This window comes from Arachis hypogaea, chromosome 6, assembly GCF_003086295.3.
Source record: "Arachis hypogaea cultivar Tifrunner chromosome 6, arahy.Tifrunner.gnm2.J5K5, whole genome shotgun sequence".
Lineage (NCBI taxonomy): Eukaryota > Viridiplantae > Streptophyta > Magnoliopsida > Fabales > Fabaceae > Arachis > Arachis hypogaea.
The window spans coordinates 103,624,280-103,642,323 of NC_092041.1; the positions used below are offsets into that span (position 1 = coordinate 103,624,280).

The 18,044-nt window shown below is 30.4% G+C and overlaps 1 protein-coding gene across 1 annotated transcript; it reads left to right on the top strand.

The window, feature by feature from the left end:
• Positions 1–609: 609 nt before the first annotated feature.
• On the top strand, positions 610–5,178 carry LOC112698263 (uncharacterized). The gene is made up of 5 exons (XM_025751584.2): positions 610–1,076; positions 1,156–1,335; positions 1,616–1,822; positions 4,528–4,719; positions 4,935–5,178. The coding sequence occupies exons 1-5, from the start codon at positions 990–992 to the stop codon at positions 5,064–5,066; spliced, it is 798 nt and encodes a 265-aa protein (XP_025607369.1). The 5' UTR covers positions 610–989; the 3' UTR covers positions 5,067–5,178.
• The last annotated feature ends 12,866 nt before the right edge of the window (positions 5,179–18,044 follow it).

The window sequence follows — 18,044 nt, forward strand, 5'->3', positions numbered from 1 at the left end:
TTTAAAATTGACTTATATTTATTAAAATTAAAAAATATAATATAATCTCGTACATTAATTAATTTTTAAATTTAATGTTTATAATTATGTCTATTATAGTATTTTTAAATTTTAAAAATTATTTTATCAAATACAATTATTATTACTTGTACTTATTGAAAGCTATTTTTAATTTAATTTATTAAATATAGATGTACAAGTCTAAACTTTTTAAAAACTATCTTTTAAAAATTAATTTTTATAAGTCACTTTTAAAAAATAAAAATTTTATCAAACAAGCGTAAATTATCAATTAACTTTTAATTTCACTCATTTAACTTCTATTAAATTTATATGAAATAATTTTGGATCAAATGTAGTTTAATACAACCATTATTAAAGCAATAAAAAAAAATACTACGCGTCTAAGGTAATTATTAAAAAAAAAGCTAAAGATTTAGTGTTGATTCAATTTTAATAATATCTAAGTAATCTCTAAGAGATTGATTTACAATAGATACTTTCGTAAAACGGATGATGGCTATAAAGTATAAATCCCTAGTTCCTTAGATGATAAATTTTCTTCTTCTTAAAGCATCATGTTATGCCATTAAACATGTGCCTATAACAAGAAAGGATAGAGAAAAATACCCACCAATCCATGATTCCAAACAATTTTGAAAATGTATTCTTAAATTATGAAAATTATGAGGTTTATCCTATCTAGAGCTAGTTCATATATTAATTTCTCAATTCATGCAAAAATCCAAAATCAATTTATGAGGAGTCAAACTCACAAATTTATCAATCTTATCGTTAAGTTCTCAAAGAATTTTAAGGATTAAGTGGATAACACATAGCATGTAACTATAAATTCAAATTCAGCCTCTCACTCACAGTATTATAGTGCATCACGCACAAAATTATCAGAGTGCTTTAATTAATTAAATTTCATTGCTTGTAGCTAGATTGGTGAGTAATAATATAAAAGACTCGTGTTTCATGTAAGAATGTGTATATCACTGTTTCTATGGCAAGCCCACCCACTCTACCCTTTTCTTCTTTTCAACAACAGAGACGAGTATCACAACAGGCACGTGTTTCAATTTATTTTTCTCCTTTTAAGCAAAACTAATTTCTTTTAATGAATGAATTATTTAATTTAATTTGGTTAAGGTTAGGCCAGTGTCATGGTGGGAAGGTTGTGACGTATTGGGAGGAAAAGATGAGATAGGAGGAGGGACATGGATGGCTTGTTCTAAAGAAGGAAAGGTTGCTTTTCTTACCAATGTTTTGGAGCTTCATTCTTCTCCCCAAGCCAAATCTCGTGGTGACCTACCTCTCTTGTTTCTTAAGGTAAAATATTGTGTCAATGGTACGGTTCATTAATCAATAAACAATAAATAAAGAAAAAATGTTTATAATCAAAAGAATACTCTCCTATACAGATTAAAGTTATATAAAGAAAATATAAATTTTTTTTGTAATTATTTTTTATTATATTATTACTGTTCAAAATGTAGATCTAATTTTTTCAAATATTATTTTATCCCATAAAAAAATATATAAATTTACATCTTTATCGTATAATTCATCGTAATCAAACAACATGAATTTAAATGGATAATTAATGCAGAGCAGCAAGAGACCCAGAGAATTTGCTGAAAGCCTAAAAGGAGGGGCTGATAAGTACAATGGGTTCAACTTAATTGTTGCAGATATTGAGTCAAAATGCATGGTATACATCTCCAACAGGCCCAAAGGACAACAGATTAGCATTCAGGAGGTTTCTCCAGGACTGCATGTGCTTTCCAATGCCAAACTTGACACGCCATGGCACAAGGTATATATATGTTACTATTATGCATAAGAATTTCAAAAATGGTGGAGGATAACGCATTTTTTTATTAATATTACCTACATCAATACTTTATTTTTATATTAGTAGAATTTAAAATTTATAATCAAATACAAAAATTTAAAATATTAATAAAAATAAATTAATCATATAATATTATTATAAGAAATTTACTCTTTTATACCGCCAAATAACTTGGTATAATTTGTTTATTATTACATCATACATTATAACATTTATAAAAATATTATTTGTACATTAAAATTAATCACCGGATATTTGTGTATAAATACATATATAATTTAATTTATTTTTAATATTTATTTTATATTTCAATATATATTTTACATTAGTAGCTAATTTTAGTATATATCTAATATGATTAATTTATTATATTATAAAATAACTATGTTAGACCATCTCCAGTAGGAAACTCATCCCAGTTCTTGTTTATGGTCCACCTGTCATAAAAAGTAACTCCACATCAGCTTTTATGTCATAAACAGTAAATAGGAACTCAAAATATCTCTCTCTTCTCCATTAGGAGGAACTAACTTTAGTCCCACTTAATTAATTAATTGAAATACTTAAAATAAATGTAATTAATTTTTTTCAATAATATAATTTAAATTTATAAATTTAAAAATAATTCACTATTAAAAGATATTAATATTAAATAAATTCATATATAACAATAATACACAATATATAATTTGAGATTACACTCATTTGTAAAATTACTTAATACAAAGAAAAATATAATTAAACTCTATAGTTGACGACAAACAATGTGAAACTGCCATATGTGTTCAATCAAGTCCTCTTTCAATTGTCTATGATGCTGCCTATTTCGAAGTTGGGCATTTCTTTGGAGAAATTGATGGTATGGTGCAAAATCTTCTTCTCCCAGTTGAGGTTATGATAAGCCATTTTTGACATCATCATACTCTAAGCCTTGAGCAAAATTTTCTGCATAAGTATCTCTTTCATCCTCAACAATCATATTATGCAATATAATACAAGCTCTCATTATATTGGCAAGTTTCTTCTTTTCCCAAAAGCGAGCTGAACCACATATAATTGCAAAGCGTGCTTGCAACACTCCGAATACTCGTTCCACATCTTTTCTTTGCCCTTCTTGGTATTGTGCAAATAACTTGCGTTTCTCCTCTTGTGGCTTTGAGATTGATTTGACAAATGTGGCCCATTCAGGATAAATACCGTTTGCTAAATAATATCCCATAGTATAATTGTTACCATTAATAATATAATTTATCTCTGGAGCACGGTCATTTAGAATATCATCGAACACTGGAGAACGATCTAACACGTTGATATCGTTATTTGAACCAGAAATTCCAAAGAATGCATGTCATATCGAAAGGTCTGAAAATGCTACAATCTCAAGTACTATGGTTGCAACCCCACAATAACCACTCATGTACTTGGAAGAAGATGAAGAAGAGTAGTAGAAAGTGTGAGAATAGAAGTGTATCTAAGTGGTATATATAGAGTAACAAAATATTAATTTATTAATAATAACGGTAACATAATAACGGCTAATTTCTAACAGCTAATTTTATAACGGCTAGTTTTGCAACGGCTAATTTAATATAATAATATAATAATATTTAATATTAATTATGACATAAATGATTAATATAAATCATTAATTAAATAAAAATTTAATTATTTAATCTAATTAATTATTATAATTATTAATAAATTAATTACAATTTTAATTATTATTTAAATAATTAATATAAATTATTAATTAAATAAAAATATAATTATTTAATATAATTAATTATTATAATTATTACAAAATTAATTATTATTTAAAATAACCAACCCAACAGAAAATTATGTTGTTAAATGTAAAAATTAAATTTATTTTTTGATGTAAGTAAATTTAATTAATTATAATTTATTATAATAATATAAATAATATTTAATATTAATTATAATATAAATAATTAATATAAATTATTAATTAAATAAAAATCTAATTAATTATTATAATTATTAATAAATTAATTATAATTTAATTACTTAACTAATTATTAGTTAAATATTTAATATAAATTATTAATTAAATAAAAATATCAGTATTTAATATAATTAATTACTATAATTATTATTAAATTAATTATTATTTAATTATTTAATATAACTATTTAATTAATTAATATTTTATATAATAATTTATTTTTTTACATAACTTGTCAAATGGAAGTGTTGATTAAATAATGGGTGAGAAAACTCTCTCTCTCTCTACTCCAACGCTTCAATTCTTCTTTTTTTCTGACATAATAGTAACCGGGTTCTATTTTTTAGCCCGTTAAAAATGCTCTTATATGTACGCAAAAAGTTTAGTTATTAATATAAATTATATTTTAAATACAAAACGTATATTAATTAAAAATGTATAAAACAATACAAACAAATATATAATAGTTGATATATAAAATTTTTTATCATAAAATATGTTAACAATAGGTCATTCTTTGAAATAAAAATATATCCTTTATCTATTTTTAATTAAATGCTCACTTGGATTTACAATGAAGATTGAAATGTATTGGAGTTATAAAAGTTAAAATATAAACTAATCATCTTTAGTAAACATAATTATTCTCTTTATTAATAAAATTCCCTTTTCTGTTTGTTTTAATATGTACATTTTGCAGACTCAACGTCTTGAAGTGAGCTTCAAAGAACAACTTGCTAAGTATGGGAAAGGTGAGATTCCTGTGAAGGAGACGATGAAAAAGATATTGAAGGACAAAGTTAAAGCTGAGGAGAGTGGTCTACCTCATATTTGCTCTCTTGATTGGGAACTTAATTTGAGCTCCATCTTTGTTGAAATAGAAACACCACTGGTAAATTACTAATATTATTATTATAATACTATATCCTTTCCTTTTCATTCATTACAGGATGTCAAGAGTGTTTGGTGTACGTACCAATAGTATTTTTTTTATATAATTTTTCTTGGAACTCCTAAATCACAAATAAACTCTAATTAAATAGTGTGGATAAATTCTGATGAGATATTCGAATTTGCGAGTATTCCATATATGTTTTATGTATGCAGGGTCTTTATGGGACAAGAAGCAGTGCTGCATTAGTTGTGAGATCAGGTGGTGGTGAAGCAAGTTTTTTTGAGGAATATCTGGATGATGGTATTTGGAAGGAGCATGTTACTGATTTCTCTATGATGGTATGAATTATTATATGAAATCATTGAGCATCTCGCCGTTATGCTCTTGTATGTAGAGGGATTTTATCATCATTAAATAAAAGCAATGTTTGATTTGGCCTAATTAGCTTGTGCTTAGTGTCAAACTCTTAATCATGGAGTTCTTTTCACTTGTCTCACACGTCTAAATGTCTTTCTGATGAGGAATTTCTTGCTAGAGAATCGAACATGGAACCGGAGTTTGCGCTTGAGCAAATCTTCCAGATTAAATCATCAAATTCTAGCAACATTATTTGGGTACGCGAAGAAAGGATTTATTAATGTTCTAAAAATCAAATCGCCATTAGAATTAGAAATTCAAAAATTTAAAAATTTAATTGAATTTCAATTGAAATTGAAGCGAAAATAATAAAATATAAAATATATATGATTTAAAAAAAGTATTTTTTTATGTTTTATTATTTTAATCGGTTAACTATTAAAAAATTATACCAATTTAATCGAATAATCAATTTTTTAACCAATTTTTTTATTAAATCAAATTAATTTAGTGATTGATTTTTAGTTAATTCAATTGAATCTGTCAATTCGATCTGATTTTTATAATCATAAAATTTATGCTTAAATTATTTTGGATTTCTAGATGCTATTATATACTAATGTCTCACTTTTATAATTACTCCTAAATTTAATAATTTATATAGCAAAAATTACTTACAACAAATTACTACTATGTAAGTCACAAAAAAAAAAAACTATTAAATAACTATTCTAGACAAATAATAATATATGAGATAACAATTAAATAAAATCTGATGTTACAAGATAATATCAGGAACAATATAATAACTACACTATTAAGTTATGAAGAATCATGGCATTAAGAGCATGTTATAAAGGCAGTAAATACCTAAAAAAGTGGTAATTTTAAGATAAAGGGATAAAAAAAGAGAAAATTTGGTAGATAAATTTTGAACTAAAAAATAACATTTGAAACATATTGCTAACTTAAATATTAGAGTGTGTTGCAAGTTATCTTCTAATTTAGTTTTACTTTTATCAAAATTAAAATTTTCGATCTACTCAACTCACCAGTTTGTGATCTCTACGCTTAATACGAAATTAACAAACACTAATCAACCTTTAAAAAGTCATTATTTATAAAAATAATTAACAAAATGATTGCAAGAATTACTTTTAGATATCATGGCTCATTTGTTCTCTTTCAGTGCATTTTAAGTTTTTTTTTTAAAAAAATTAGAATATTTAAGTTTAAATTAAAACACCAACAAAATACTGTGCTAAATTTCTTATATATGTTTAAGTAAAATATAAAATAAATTTTGAATGTGTTTTAAATATATTTAAAAAGCATTTTGAGTAAATGTTCCATTACACATTCAAGCGATTTATGTAACGAAACAACTAAGTCATTTAATTTACATTGCGCGCGTGGGGCTTCCTCCTCCTCCTCCTCCTTCTTCTTCTTCTTCTTTTTCTTCTTCTCCTTCTCCATTTTTTTCATCTTTTTTTTATTATTTTCATCGTTACTACCGTCTACCACCATACCACCACATCCATCTCTTCCTCCTCATTTGTTTCTTTTTATATTTGAATTTTTTTTATCTCCTCCTTCCTTTTCTTCTTTCTCCTTCATCATTATTATCGTTATCACCAATATTTTGTTAACATCTTTATTGATTCTGATTCTCTGTGGTGACATCATTAAATAATTTTGGAACCGAAAATATTATCAAAACGAAACTATTGTATAATACCAAATGAACCGAAAATTGTCCATTATATAAATTTGAATTCAAAAATACCTACGTTTCGAATGAACCGAAAATATTATCAAAATGAAACCATTGTATAATACCAAATGAACCGAAAATTATCCATTATATAAATTCGAATTCAGAAACACCTGCATCTCGAATGAATGGAAAATATTATCAAAACAAAACCATTGTATAATACCAAATGAAACAAAAATTGTCCATTATATAAATTCGAATTCAGAAACAAGTTAAACAAAAATACATCCAAATCAATTTTGGATCAGACAATGCCATCAATATGACAAAATTCGATGATAACGATAACGACGATACGTATTAGAAGAAGACAAGAACGATGACGATGATGATTATGATGATGATGATGGAGGAGAATGATGAAAAGGAAGGAAGAGACAAAATTCCAATAAAAGGAAGAGGAGGGGGAGGAAGTGTTGTTGGTGATGACAGTAACGAAATTGAAATTAATAAAAAAGAAGGAAAAGAAAAAGAAGACGTAACATCCAATAAGAAAAATACATACGTGAATTTAAAACAAGAAGAAAAAGAAGGAGCCCAAAGAAGAGGAGTAACATCCAATAAGAAAGACACATACGAGAATTTAAAACAAAAAGAAAAAGGAACCCAAAGAAAAGGAGAAAACAGGAAAAGAATGCGTAACTCAAATTACTTAGATAAAACTTAAATGTTAAAATTGTTTAGATGTAAAAAATTATTCTTTAAATAATACTTACTATATTATTTTAAAAAACATTCTATTATACAAATTAAAATTATAAAAAAAAAATATAATTTTTTTTATAATTATTTTTTATTATTTTATTATTATTCAAAATACGAGTCCTAACTTTTTTATTCTTTCTTTCATCCTATAAAAAAAAAATTAGGTAAACTTTTTACTATATAATTCACCTTATTTTAACGTGTTGCGAACAATTTCAACGAAGACAAATGAGGCTACTTGATGATAAATGAATTAAATAGCGTACGTGATTGAACAAGTTGCTACTTCGCAATGACGCAATTTATAAAAATCTCCAAAGGCACCACGTGAATCTCATTGTTCTACTCATCCATGGTCAACATACACATTACTTCGGTTTAAATTCAAGATTATGACTTATCATCATGTGCATGTTTATATATGCTCTTTTATAACGAACTAAGTTTGCTCTAGTGAAGATTTTGAAAATTGAACCTGTTATCGAGTTGCTTTAATTATTAATTTATTATTTTAAAACTTTAATTAATTTAACTGTAATTTAATCAATAACGAATTTATAATAAAATAATATGTAAAACTATAATTAAATACATAAAAACATAAATATATATTAATATTAATTTTATAAGTTTATATAAGTATCATATAAGTATAATATAAGAATTAAATAAAAAAAGTTACATTTCAAGGTTTATATATGTATAATATTTATTATGATATTATATATTTTATGTTATAGAATAATAAAAGATAACCCAAAAAAAATTACTAATTTAGTTATATCTTAATTTGTAAATTTTTTATTTGAAAAATAAATATATTTTATATCTTTTAATTTTTAATACATATTTAGTTTAAATTAAATGTATTTTGTTCTTTTGGATTATTAAATGTATTGTGTTATACTATTAAAGATAAGGGTAATTTACTATAATAAAAAAAATACTTTTTTGTTATGAATTTAAATAGCCTATTAAAGACATCTATATAAGAGTCATAAAAAAAAAGAAAAATTTTAAAAACCAATTGATTTCTAGTTCAATCACCCGATCATTTTCAGTTAATTTAGTAGTTTATGGGCGTTTTAGCTTATTAACCGAATTGTATAGTGAAATGGTTCTTAATTTTTAGAATTTTAGGTTTAGTAGTCTGTTCGCTAGTTTATATAAACAAGTGTTAAAAGTTTATATTCATGATAAATTAGTTCTTAGTCTTGACTTGTGAGAGATATCGTGAGAAATATAAAAATATAGTGGAAAGTCAGATGCAGTCAACTTTACGTGAAGTTGATAACTGAAAGCGGTTAGATGATTTGATTGATTTGACTAAATTTTCATCTAATAGCTCTCAGTTATCAACTTCACGTGAAGTCAACTACACCTGAGTTTCCACCTAAAAATATATGCTCTTTGATTGGTCTACTTCAAGTTTACATATAATTAATATTATTTGAATATTTTATATAATTAACATAGTGTTTACCACAATGTAGTCACCAAACGGTACGGTGTTTTGAGTGTTTGGTAAAGAACGTTAGAATGCTTATCATCTATTCATAGTCTTCACCATCCTCACACATTTGATATATGACCACAAAAACAGTCACCAACCACAAAGCCATGCTCTCCCTATTCATTCTTTTCATTCTCTTACTTCTTCTAATGCCATTGACGACTATAGCTAATAACAAAATTCGCATTTCTTCAAAGTTAAGATTACCCGAGAAGCTCAGCATCACAGATCATTTGCCACAAGAATTGGTTTCCAACATCCTTTCAAGGTTGCCAGCGAAAGAGTTATGGAGATGCAAGTTTGTTTGCAAGTCATGGTTCCATCTCATAAATGATCCTAATTTTGCAACCATAACCATTCTCATCTCCTCCTTATTCAAAGACCTTCACTTTCTAGCAATAAAACATTCATTTCTGTTCTTTCTTGTAATAATGCCACAGGATCCGTTTCTTCTCAAACTCTAAACCTTCCTTGTGAATACAATTCAGATCACAAATATTGGACCGAAATCATGGGTCCTTGCAACGGCATATATTTTCTCGAAGGCAATCCAAATATGATTGATGATGAATCCCTCTTTAGGACAATTCAAGGCTCTGCCGGAATCTCATTTCACAACCCCTATGATGTTTGGATGATGAAGGATTATTGGGATGAAGAATCTGGGGTGAAGCTATACAGTGTTGGACATGTTGAAATGATTTCAAGGCTTGTGGGATTTTATAAGAGTAATCAACTTCTTTGGAAAGGTAATGATGAAAGACTAGTAATGTATGAACGTGTCCCAACAAGTAAAGGATCTTCATGTTTATGTAAAGAATGATTCACTAAGAGCTGCTAGATACATGGAAACCCTTGTTTCACTTCAAAGGGGACATCAGTTTCGTCGCCAATGTCTTTTAATTGATTCGATTGGATGATATATGCCAATAGTTTCTTACCGTTGTTTAAGACCATAAATAAGCATTGATTTCTTCCTCTATTGGAAAACTAAATAGTCTTAATTTCTTAGCTAGGGTCTAAATCTGCTTTGTATATATCCATTCACTCTTGCCCTCGTTTTTTCATATACCTGACAATATTAATGTAATTGGATGAAAGAATCATGAATATAAGCTAACACGTTTTTAATTATTTTCTTTATTACCTTGCTATGTAACTTGTAACATAGGTTTATTTTTGTCAATGAGATATAGCTCCAATAGCATAATCTCTCCATATTTATCTAAAAAGTTGTGAGTTCGAACATCCTTATTTTCGGTAGAAAAAAAAAGTTTATTTTCCTCTTTTAACATAAATTTTTACTTAAGTATTTTCTATGGTACCTAACATTTTAATTATTTGATATAAAAATAAAGATAAAGTTTACTGTTGTCCCTCTCACTTTTTAGGCAAATTAGACACCAATGTCTTAGATATCATAGAATTTTTCTTATATTTAATAGGAGGATGATGGTGCATGAATGCCCATCTTTAACAAGAAAATGTAAAATAAAAACACTTGGTGAATTTGATTTAATTTTTATGATTTACATAGTATTTTGAGTCAAGAATGTTCTCAGTTCCAACAAACAAGCAACTTGAAGTGTTAGCATTATCATGACTCATAATTTGATTCAATATATCTTTATTTAGTTGTTGGAGAAAACTTTGGGATGTATAAAACACAAGCAACCCGTGAGCTCTCCGGTAAATCCGTGGGTGCTTTGACTAAGATAGCACATGATTCCTTCTTGATTTACGAGTAGAAACCTTTAAGTACTACAAATAACACTATAATTTCAAGCGAATCTTTCTAATCAAATTCTAGAAAAGATTAATAATGAGTAGGTATGGATTCACTCACATGAAAATTTTATACAACTTGTACAATAAACATCCAAAGTGATTCTCAAACAATTCCAAATCAGACTCACTCCCCTTCCTTCAACAAATTTTCCTCCCCAGGCCGGAATGAAAACCCATTATGAGGAGCTGGTAAACTTGAAGACCCGTCTTCAGGAATCTTTGGACCATGTTACTAAAACGTTTTTTATATATGGTCACGATTTAGAATAAACCGTGACTTAGTTAAAGAAAATCATTACGATAAATCTATGGTTTTTTTTTTTTTATGTCATGATTTTTAACTGGGACCAAATTTAGCATGACACTTTATGGTTATATATATATATATATCATAGTTGTCATTTTATCTAAAATCGTAACTATAACTTGTCACTTTATCTAAGAAACAATTTAGACATGATCTAAAATCGTAACCATAACTTATTCCTATTGATAGAAAATATTTGATTTCGAAACACACCATAGTCGAAGTACAATGAATTTTTATTTCAAGAAATGGAGTTTGTATCGAGAAGGGTTTGTTGGAGAATGAGAAACAGAAGCTAGTCGATGTACTTAATCAAGGAATAAAGGTTAGTTGAAGTTGATTTTGGTAATTATTCACGTTGTACAAAAAGAGCAGGAATAATTAGTTAAAAGTTAGTACATATGGAAGTTATTCTTGAGTCTGATTGGTCAAGGACTTCAATAAATAGATGAAAGATCGATAAAGAATGGGTTGGAACTTTGTTTCAAAAAAACATTCAACCACACTCATATCCCAGCGATTTCTGAGTTTGCGTTCGAGTCATTTTTCTGTAGGGTTCCTTCCATGTCTTTCCTTTTCATTTACATTTTCTGTAATCTTTATTTTCTTTACAATTTTATCTTTCAAGTACTTTTACTTTTTTCCTTTTCCTTTAAGATTCTGCATTTTGTATTTGACTTCAAAGTCCTTTGATCCATCGAAGGCAGTTTACTACTTTTTTCAATTTTAATGCAATTCATTTCAAATTCAGTCAATTTATTTTCAAAAGTTTACTTTGTTTATCTTTCAGATTTTCTTTTATTTTGCTCGATAGAAAAATCCTTTGATGCACTTTAAAAAACTAGTACTCATAGAGGAGTAGGTTTCGCTCCCAAACCACTAGATATCGAACCACTTTTGATTTGTTAAAAATTGATAAAACAAAAGTTTAATTAATCTGTTGGTCCCTATAGTTTTGCAAAATTTTCAATTAGGTCTCTATACTATTTTTCCTTTTAATTGAGTCCTTGCACCAAATTTTATTTTTAATTGGGTCCATATACATTTTTCCTTTTATTTGGGTATCTGCACCATTTTTTTTAAATTGGATCCCTATATAATTAAACCAATTACTGTTAAGAGGGACCTAATTAAAAAAAAATTGGTGCAGGGACCCAATTAAAAGGAAAAAAAGTATAGGGACCTAATTGAAAATTTCACGAAACTATAGGGACCAACAGAGTAATTAAACCTAAAACAAACTGGCATGCCTGGTGGGATAGTTTGAAAGTTTAAGTGTTTCAAATGATTGTGTGTTTTCATAGTATATGCAATTAAGAAGTGGGAGAATTGTACGCATGGCAGACAAAGTTTCGAATATTAATGGTGGTTCATCTACAAGTGATAGTGTGCCTATAGTTGCACAGTCTTCGGTAGATGTAACTTCACGTCCAGAAGGAAGTGTATTGAACAAAAGTGTGGTGGTTACTAGTTCTCAAACAGGGAATAATGGGCGTAATACACGCCCACGTGGTAATCCACTACAAACTCAGTCCTCAGTAACTGCCTGTTGGCCACCTTATGGCCTCCCTCTAGGTTATAGACCACCAATAGGTGGTTTCGCTCCTCCAATACGATTTGGAAGCACAGTTGGAGCAAATAATGTTCAACCATTACAACAACATCCTGAGTATTCTTGAGATTATTATGTGGGTTCAACATTGGGTAGTCTTGGCTCGATGCCAGCTTTTCAACAATATATTGATGAAAGTCATCATAATCTGGTCAACTTGTTGACCCAACAAACGACTATAATCTTGAACCCTGTGATGGCGGATCATGAGACAAAGTTTGAAGGTCTCGCTAGGCAAGTAGAGCGAATCGCTCGAATTGTCGATTATGATGAGGGTGATAGGTAGAATATGGAAGGAAACTATGAGGGTTTTGAAAATTTGATTAAAAATGAAAATGATGATGCACTCCTAGGTAGGGAAAATCCTAATGGTTCGTCGTGGCCAAAATGTTGATGATGTGTTGGCTCGATTGCGAGCCAATCAAGGTGGTGAACGTTATCAAATCATGAGAATTGTGGATGATGTGCTTAATAGGGTCAGATTTAATATAGGTTTTAAAAATCAACCCTATTTTGTTTTTGTTTTTCTTGCTGTTGTTCAAATGGAAAAAGTGCCTCGAGGGGTAAAATATCCTAAAATAATTACAAAATTTGCTAGAGAAGTTGGTGAATCAACTACTAAGCATATTGCTCGATATTTGGTCGAGATAGGCAATTTGGCCAATGATGAAAATTTGAAAATAAAGTTCTTTCCTTCTTCGTTAATGAAGAATGCATTTACTTGATTTTTAAATCTCAGGCTTAATTTGATGGTGACTTGGGCACAGTTGAAGAGTGCTTTCCACTCTCAATGTTATAGAGGGGAATTGGACGTGACATTTATTAACTTGGTGGCTTTGAAACGTGATGATGGAGAAACAATTTATGATTACATGATTCGTTTCAAAAATGCTCGGAGGCGATGTTGTGTATCTCTTCCAGAGAGTGAGGTAGTAAAGATAACAACTATGGGATTAGGTTTTTATATGCGTCAAAAGTTGCTTAACGTTCATATACCTGATTTGGCCCATTTGGTTGAAAGGGTGCGCCAGGTAGAAATTCTTCAAAAAAAAAAAAAGAGAAGTATAAAAATGAAAGAAAGTTGAAAAGTAAATCTTTTTCTCGAAAGGAGAAGGTGTCATATGTTGCGAAGGAGCCTGAGTGAGGAATCTGATTTTGAAACAGAAGTCGATTTGGCTGAATTAAAGAAAGGGCCACCTTATGTTTGTTCTTTGCTTAAGAAAATCTCGAATGTTGATAAATCGAATGATTCGAAACATAAGAGTGGAAAAAAATATAGTTTTGATATTTTGAAATTAGATTAAATATTTGATGTGTTGCTTAAAGATAAACAATTAATCTTGCCAGAGGGCAGGACATTGCTTTCGATAAAAAATATTAAAGAAAAAACTCTATTATAAGTTTCATCAAGCAACTAGCCATTCGACTAACAATTGGGTCTGTTTCAGGGACTTAATTCAAGAAGCAATTATCGAAGAAAGGTTGAAATTTGATGATGGCAAAAACGAAATAAAGGTTGATTCCGATCCTTTTAATGCTGGGGCTAATTTTGTTGAACCATGTTTTGGTGTTAACATTGTTGGTTTCTCTTATGAATTTGATACTGTTTTAGGAGACTTTGAAGCTAATGTTAGAGCAGTATATCCTGGAGTTGGTGACGGGTTATTGGAATTTTTAATGCAACAAAAATTGAAGGATCGAGATGTGTCTTTATGCCCTTGATGTAATGTTGTCTTCGATACTGAGGCTGTAGCTATCTTTGAGAAAAAAAGAATGAAGAAAGAGTTGGCTCATAAAGAAGAACAGGTTCGATAGAGGCAACCATCTCGAAGAGTGGAATGACAAAGTTCTGGTGTCCCTCAAAGAAATTTCCCTTCCCCGTTGAACTGTTCGCAGGCTTTGGGTGTACAATGGATACGAAATTGTCAGGAGTTTCATAATAGAGATGCGCAGTACAAGCATAACCCACAAAGGGGTTATCGAGGTTTTCATCGTGGCTGTTACCCTTATTTTCGGGGTCGAGCTAGAGGAAACCAAAGAGGAAGAGGTGGACCTCAGGTACAAAAGGCATCTTTAAGTGATAGAGCCAAGGGGACAACTCCTTCTGTTCATTCCGGTCGATGGGGAAACGGCCCCAAAGGAAATTCCATCTCCTACCAGGTTTGACAAAGGTAAGGCTGTGATGGTAACCCCGGAAGTTGGTAAAGAAAAAGCTGCTAATCTAGACGAGGAGTATTTCGAAGGGGGTGCTGATAAGATGGTAAGGGAATTTGAAGGGAATCCGTATGAAGACTATGATGTGGAAGATGAGGAGGTTTTCTGATTCATTCAAACTGAGGATGAGTTGGGTTATTTCTAGAGGCCTACTGAAAAACAAAATTTCCAGCTTTGTCCACTGCATATTATGGCTTATATGAGTGGAATTAGCGTAAACAAGGTTGTGATCGATGGGGGAGCAGCAATTAGTTTGTTGCCAGAGAGAATGCTAATAAAAGTAGGGAAACATCTTGATGATTTGATTCCTACCAATATTTCTGTGACTGATTACAATGGAGTATCTACTCCTGCAAAAGGGTTGGTTACTCTTGGTGTGCGGGTAGGATCTTCTGATCGAAATACTGTCTTTGTGTAGTATCTTTGAAGGCTAGTTACAATGCGTAATTGGAACGTGACTGGATCTATGGTATTGGGGTTGTACCTTTGACTGTATATCAAAGTGTCCTTCTATGGACGGATGAAGGAAAGCCTGAAGTGATCAAGGAAAACTCAAGTTTATATATTGAACAGCTGCATGTCGATTTCAAAATATATAATGATAAGATAAAGCCTTTAAATGACAACAGGGTACTCAACTCCTTTAATTACGAAGGTTGCTTCTTGACATCAGAGGATTTAAATGTGAAGCTTCGTCACCCACAGCTTGATGCCCCTCCTACTGGTTGGGAGTAGTAGTTTGCGAAGGTGGTGGTTTGAAGACATCTCTTCATGGCTGCTGAGCAAGATGCCTCGAATTACCTGGTAACATTAAAAAAATTATGTAAGTAGTTTCCATTCTCTCAAAAATAAAGGTGATTCAACTGATGAAGTTGAAACATGTAGGAATTTTATTTCAGATATTTCAGTTAGTAGAATATATTCGATTCCTCAAATCGAATTTAGGCATGGTTTAAGTAATGTTATCAGTCGGGCTTCTATTGATGTAGCTAAAGCCCATTGTACTAAAAGTGATTCAATCATTGATTTGGTTGATAATAAAGTTTTATTTCAAATGAGCCCATTGATTTATCTTTTAATTGCATTTATGATTTGGAGCCTTTGGATTTCGAAAAATATTCATTTGATGGTGATGATGTTACAAAAGGTTTTGAGTCACAAGATCCTCTCGAAGAAATTAATCTTGGGATCTGATGATGATTTTGACTCACTTATATTTGTAAAAATCTTGATGAGCGGTTTTGAACAAAGTTATTGAGTCTTTTACTTGAATACAAAGACTATTTTGCTTGGGATTATCATGAGATGCCTGGTCTCGATCGTTCCCTTGTAGAACATCGGTTGGTTTTGAAATCATTTGTGAGGCCAATAAAGAAAGTACCTCGATGCTTTGTGATGAGCGGATAATTTATACGCTTTTTGACATTGTTTTTGGGTAGTTTTTAGTAGGATCTAGCTACTTTTTAGTATATTTTCATTAGTTTTTAAGCAAAATTCACATTTCTGGACTTTACTACGCGTTTGTGTGTTTTTCTGTGATTTTAGGTATTTTCTGGCTTAAATTGAGGAACCTGAGCAAAAATCTGATTCTGAGACTGAAAAAGGACTGCTGATGCTGTTGGATTCTGACCTACCTGCACTCGAAATGGAATTTTTGGAGCTACAGAAACCCAAATAGCGCGCTCTCAATTGCGTTGGAAAGTAAACATCCAGGGCTTTCCAGAAATATATAATAGTTCATACTTTGTTCACGTTTTGACGATGCAAACTGGCGTTCAAACGCCAACCTCCTGCCCTATTCTGGCGTTAAACGCTAGTAACAGGTTACAAGCTAGAGTTAAACACCAAAAACATGCTGCAAACTGGCGTTTAACTCCAAGAGAAGTCTCTACACGTGAAAGCTTCAATGCTCAGCCCAAGCACACACCAAGTGGGCCCCGGAAGTGGATTTCTGCATCATTTACTTATTTCTGTAAACCCTAGGTTACTAGTTCATTATAAATAGGACTTTTTACTATTGTATTAGAGGTCTTGGTCATTCTGGTTCCCCCTCTGGGGCGGAAGCCAATGAACACCATTATCACTTATGTGTTTTCAATGGTGGAGTTTCTACACACCATAGATTAAGGTGTGGAGCTCTACGGTTCCTCGAGTATTAATGCAATTACTACTATTTTCTATTCAATTCATGCTTATTCTTGTTCTAAGATATTCATTCGTACCCAAGAACATGATGAATGTGATGATTATGTGACGCTCATCACCATTCTCAACTTTTTGAACACGTGCCTGACAAACACTTCCGTTCTACATGAAAACAAGCTTGAATGCATATCTATTGGATTCTTGATCCATGCATTTGATTGCCTCTCCTGACAACAGAGCCTTCAATTCCTTGAGATCAGAGTCTTCATGGTATAAGCTAGAACCAATTGGCAGCATTCTTGAGATCCGAAAAGTCTAAACCTTGTCTGTGGTATTCCGAGTAGGATCTGGGATGGGATGACTGTGACGAGCTTCAAACTCATGACTGTTGGGTGTAGTGACAGACGCAAAAGGATCACTGGATCCTATTCCAACACAAGTGAGAATCGACAGATGATTAGCCCTACGTAACCCGTAGCTGGACCATTTTCACTGAGAGGACGGGAGGTAGCCATTGACAACGGTGATACCCGAACATACAACTTGCCATGGAAAGGAGTATGAATGATTGAATGAAGACAGTAGGAAAGTGGAGATCTAGAAGGAATAACGCATCTCTATACGCTTATCTGAAATTCCCACTAATGAATTACATAAGTATCTCTATCTTTATTTTATGTTTATTTATATTTTAATTATCAAAACTCCATAACCATTTGAATCTGCCTAACTGAGATTTACAAGATGACCATAGCTTACTTCAAGCCGACAATCTCCGTGGGATCGACCCTTACTCACGTAAGGTTTATTACTTGGACTACCTAGTGTACTTGCTGGTTAGTTGTGCAAAGTTGTGAAAAAGAGTTGAGATTACAATTGTGTGTACCAAGTTGTTGGCGCCATT

Bases quoted from the DNA above. Each gene is read 5' to 3' on its own strand.
- LOC112698263 (XM_025751584.2), top strand. From the start codon at position 990: ATGTGTATATCACTGTTTCTATGGCAAGCCCACCCACTCTACCCTTTT. The intron at 1,336-1,615 runs GTAAAATATTGT...TAATTAATGCAG, and splicing joins TACCTCTCTTGTTTCTTAAG to AGCAGCAAGAGACCCAGAGA. The intron at 1,823-4,527 runs GTATATATATGT...TACATTTTGCAG, and splicing joins TTGACACGCCATGGCACAAG to ACTCAACGTCTTGAAGTGAG.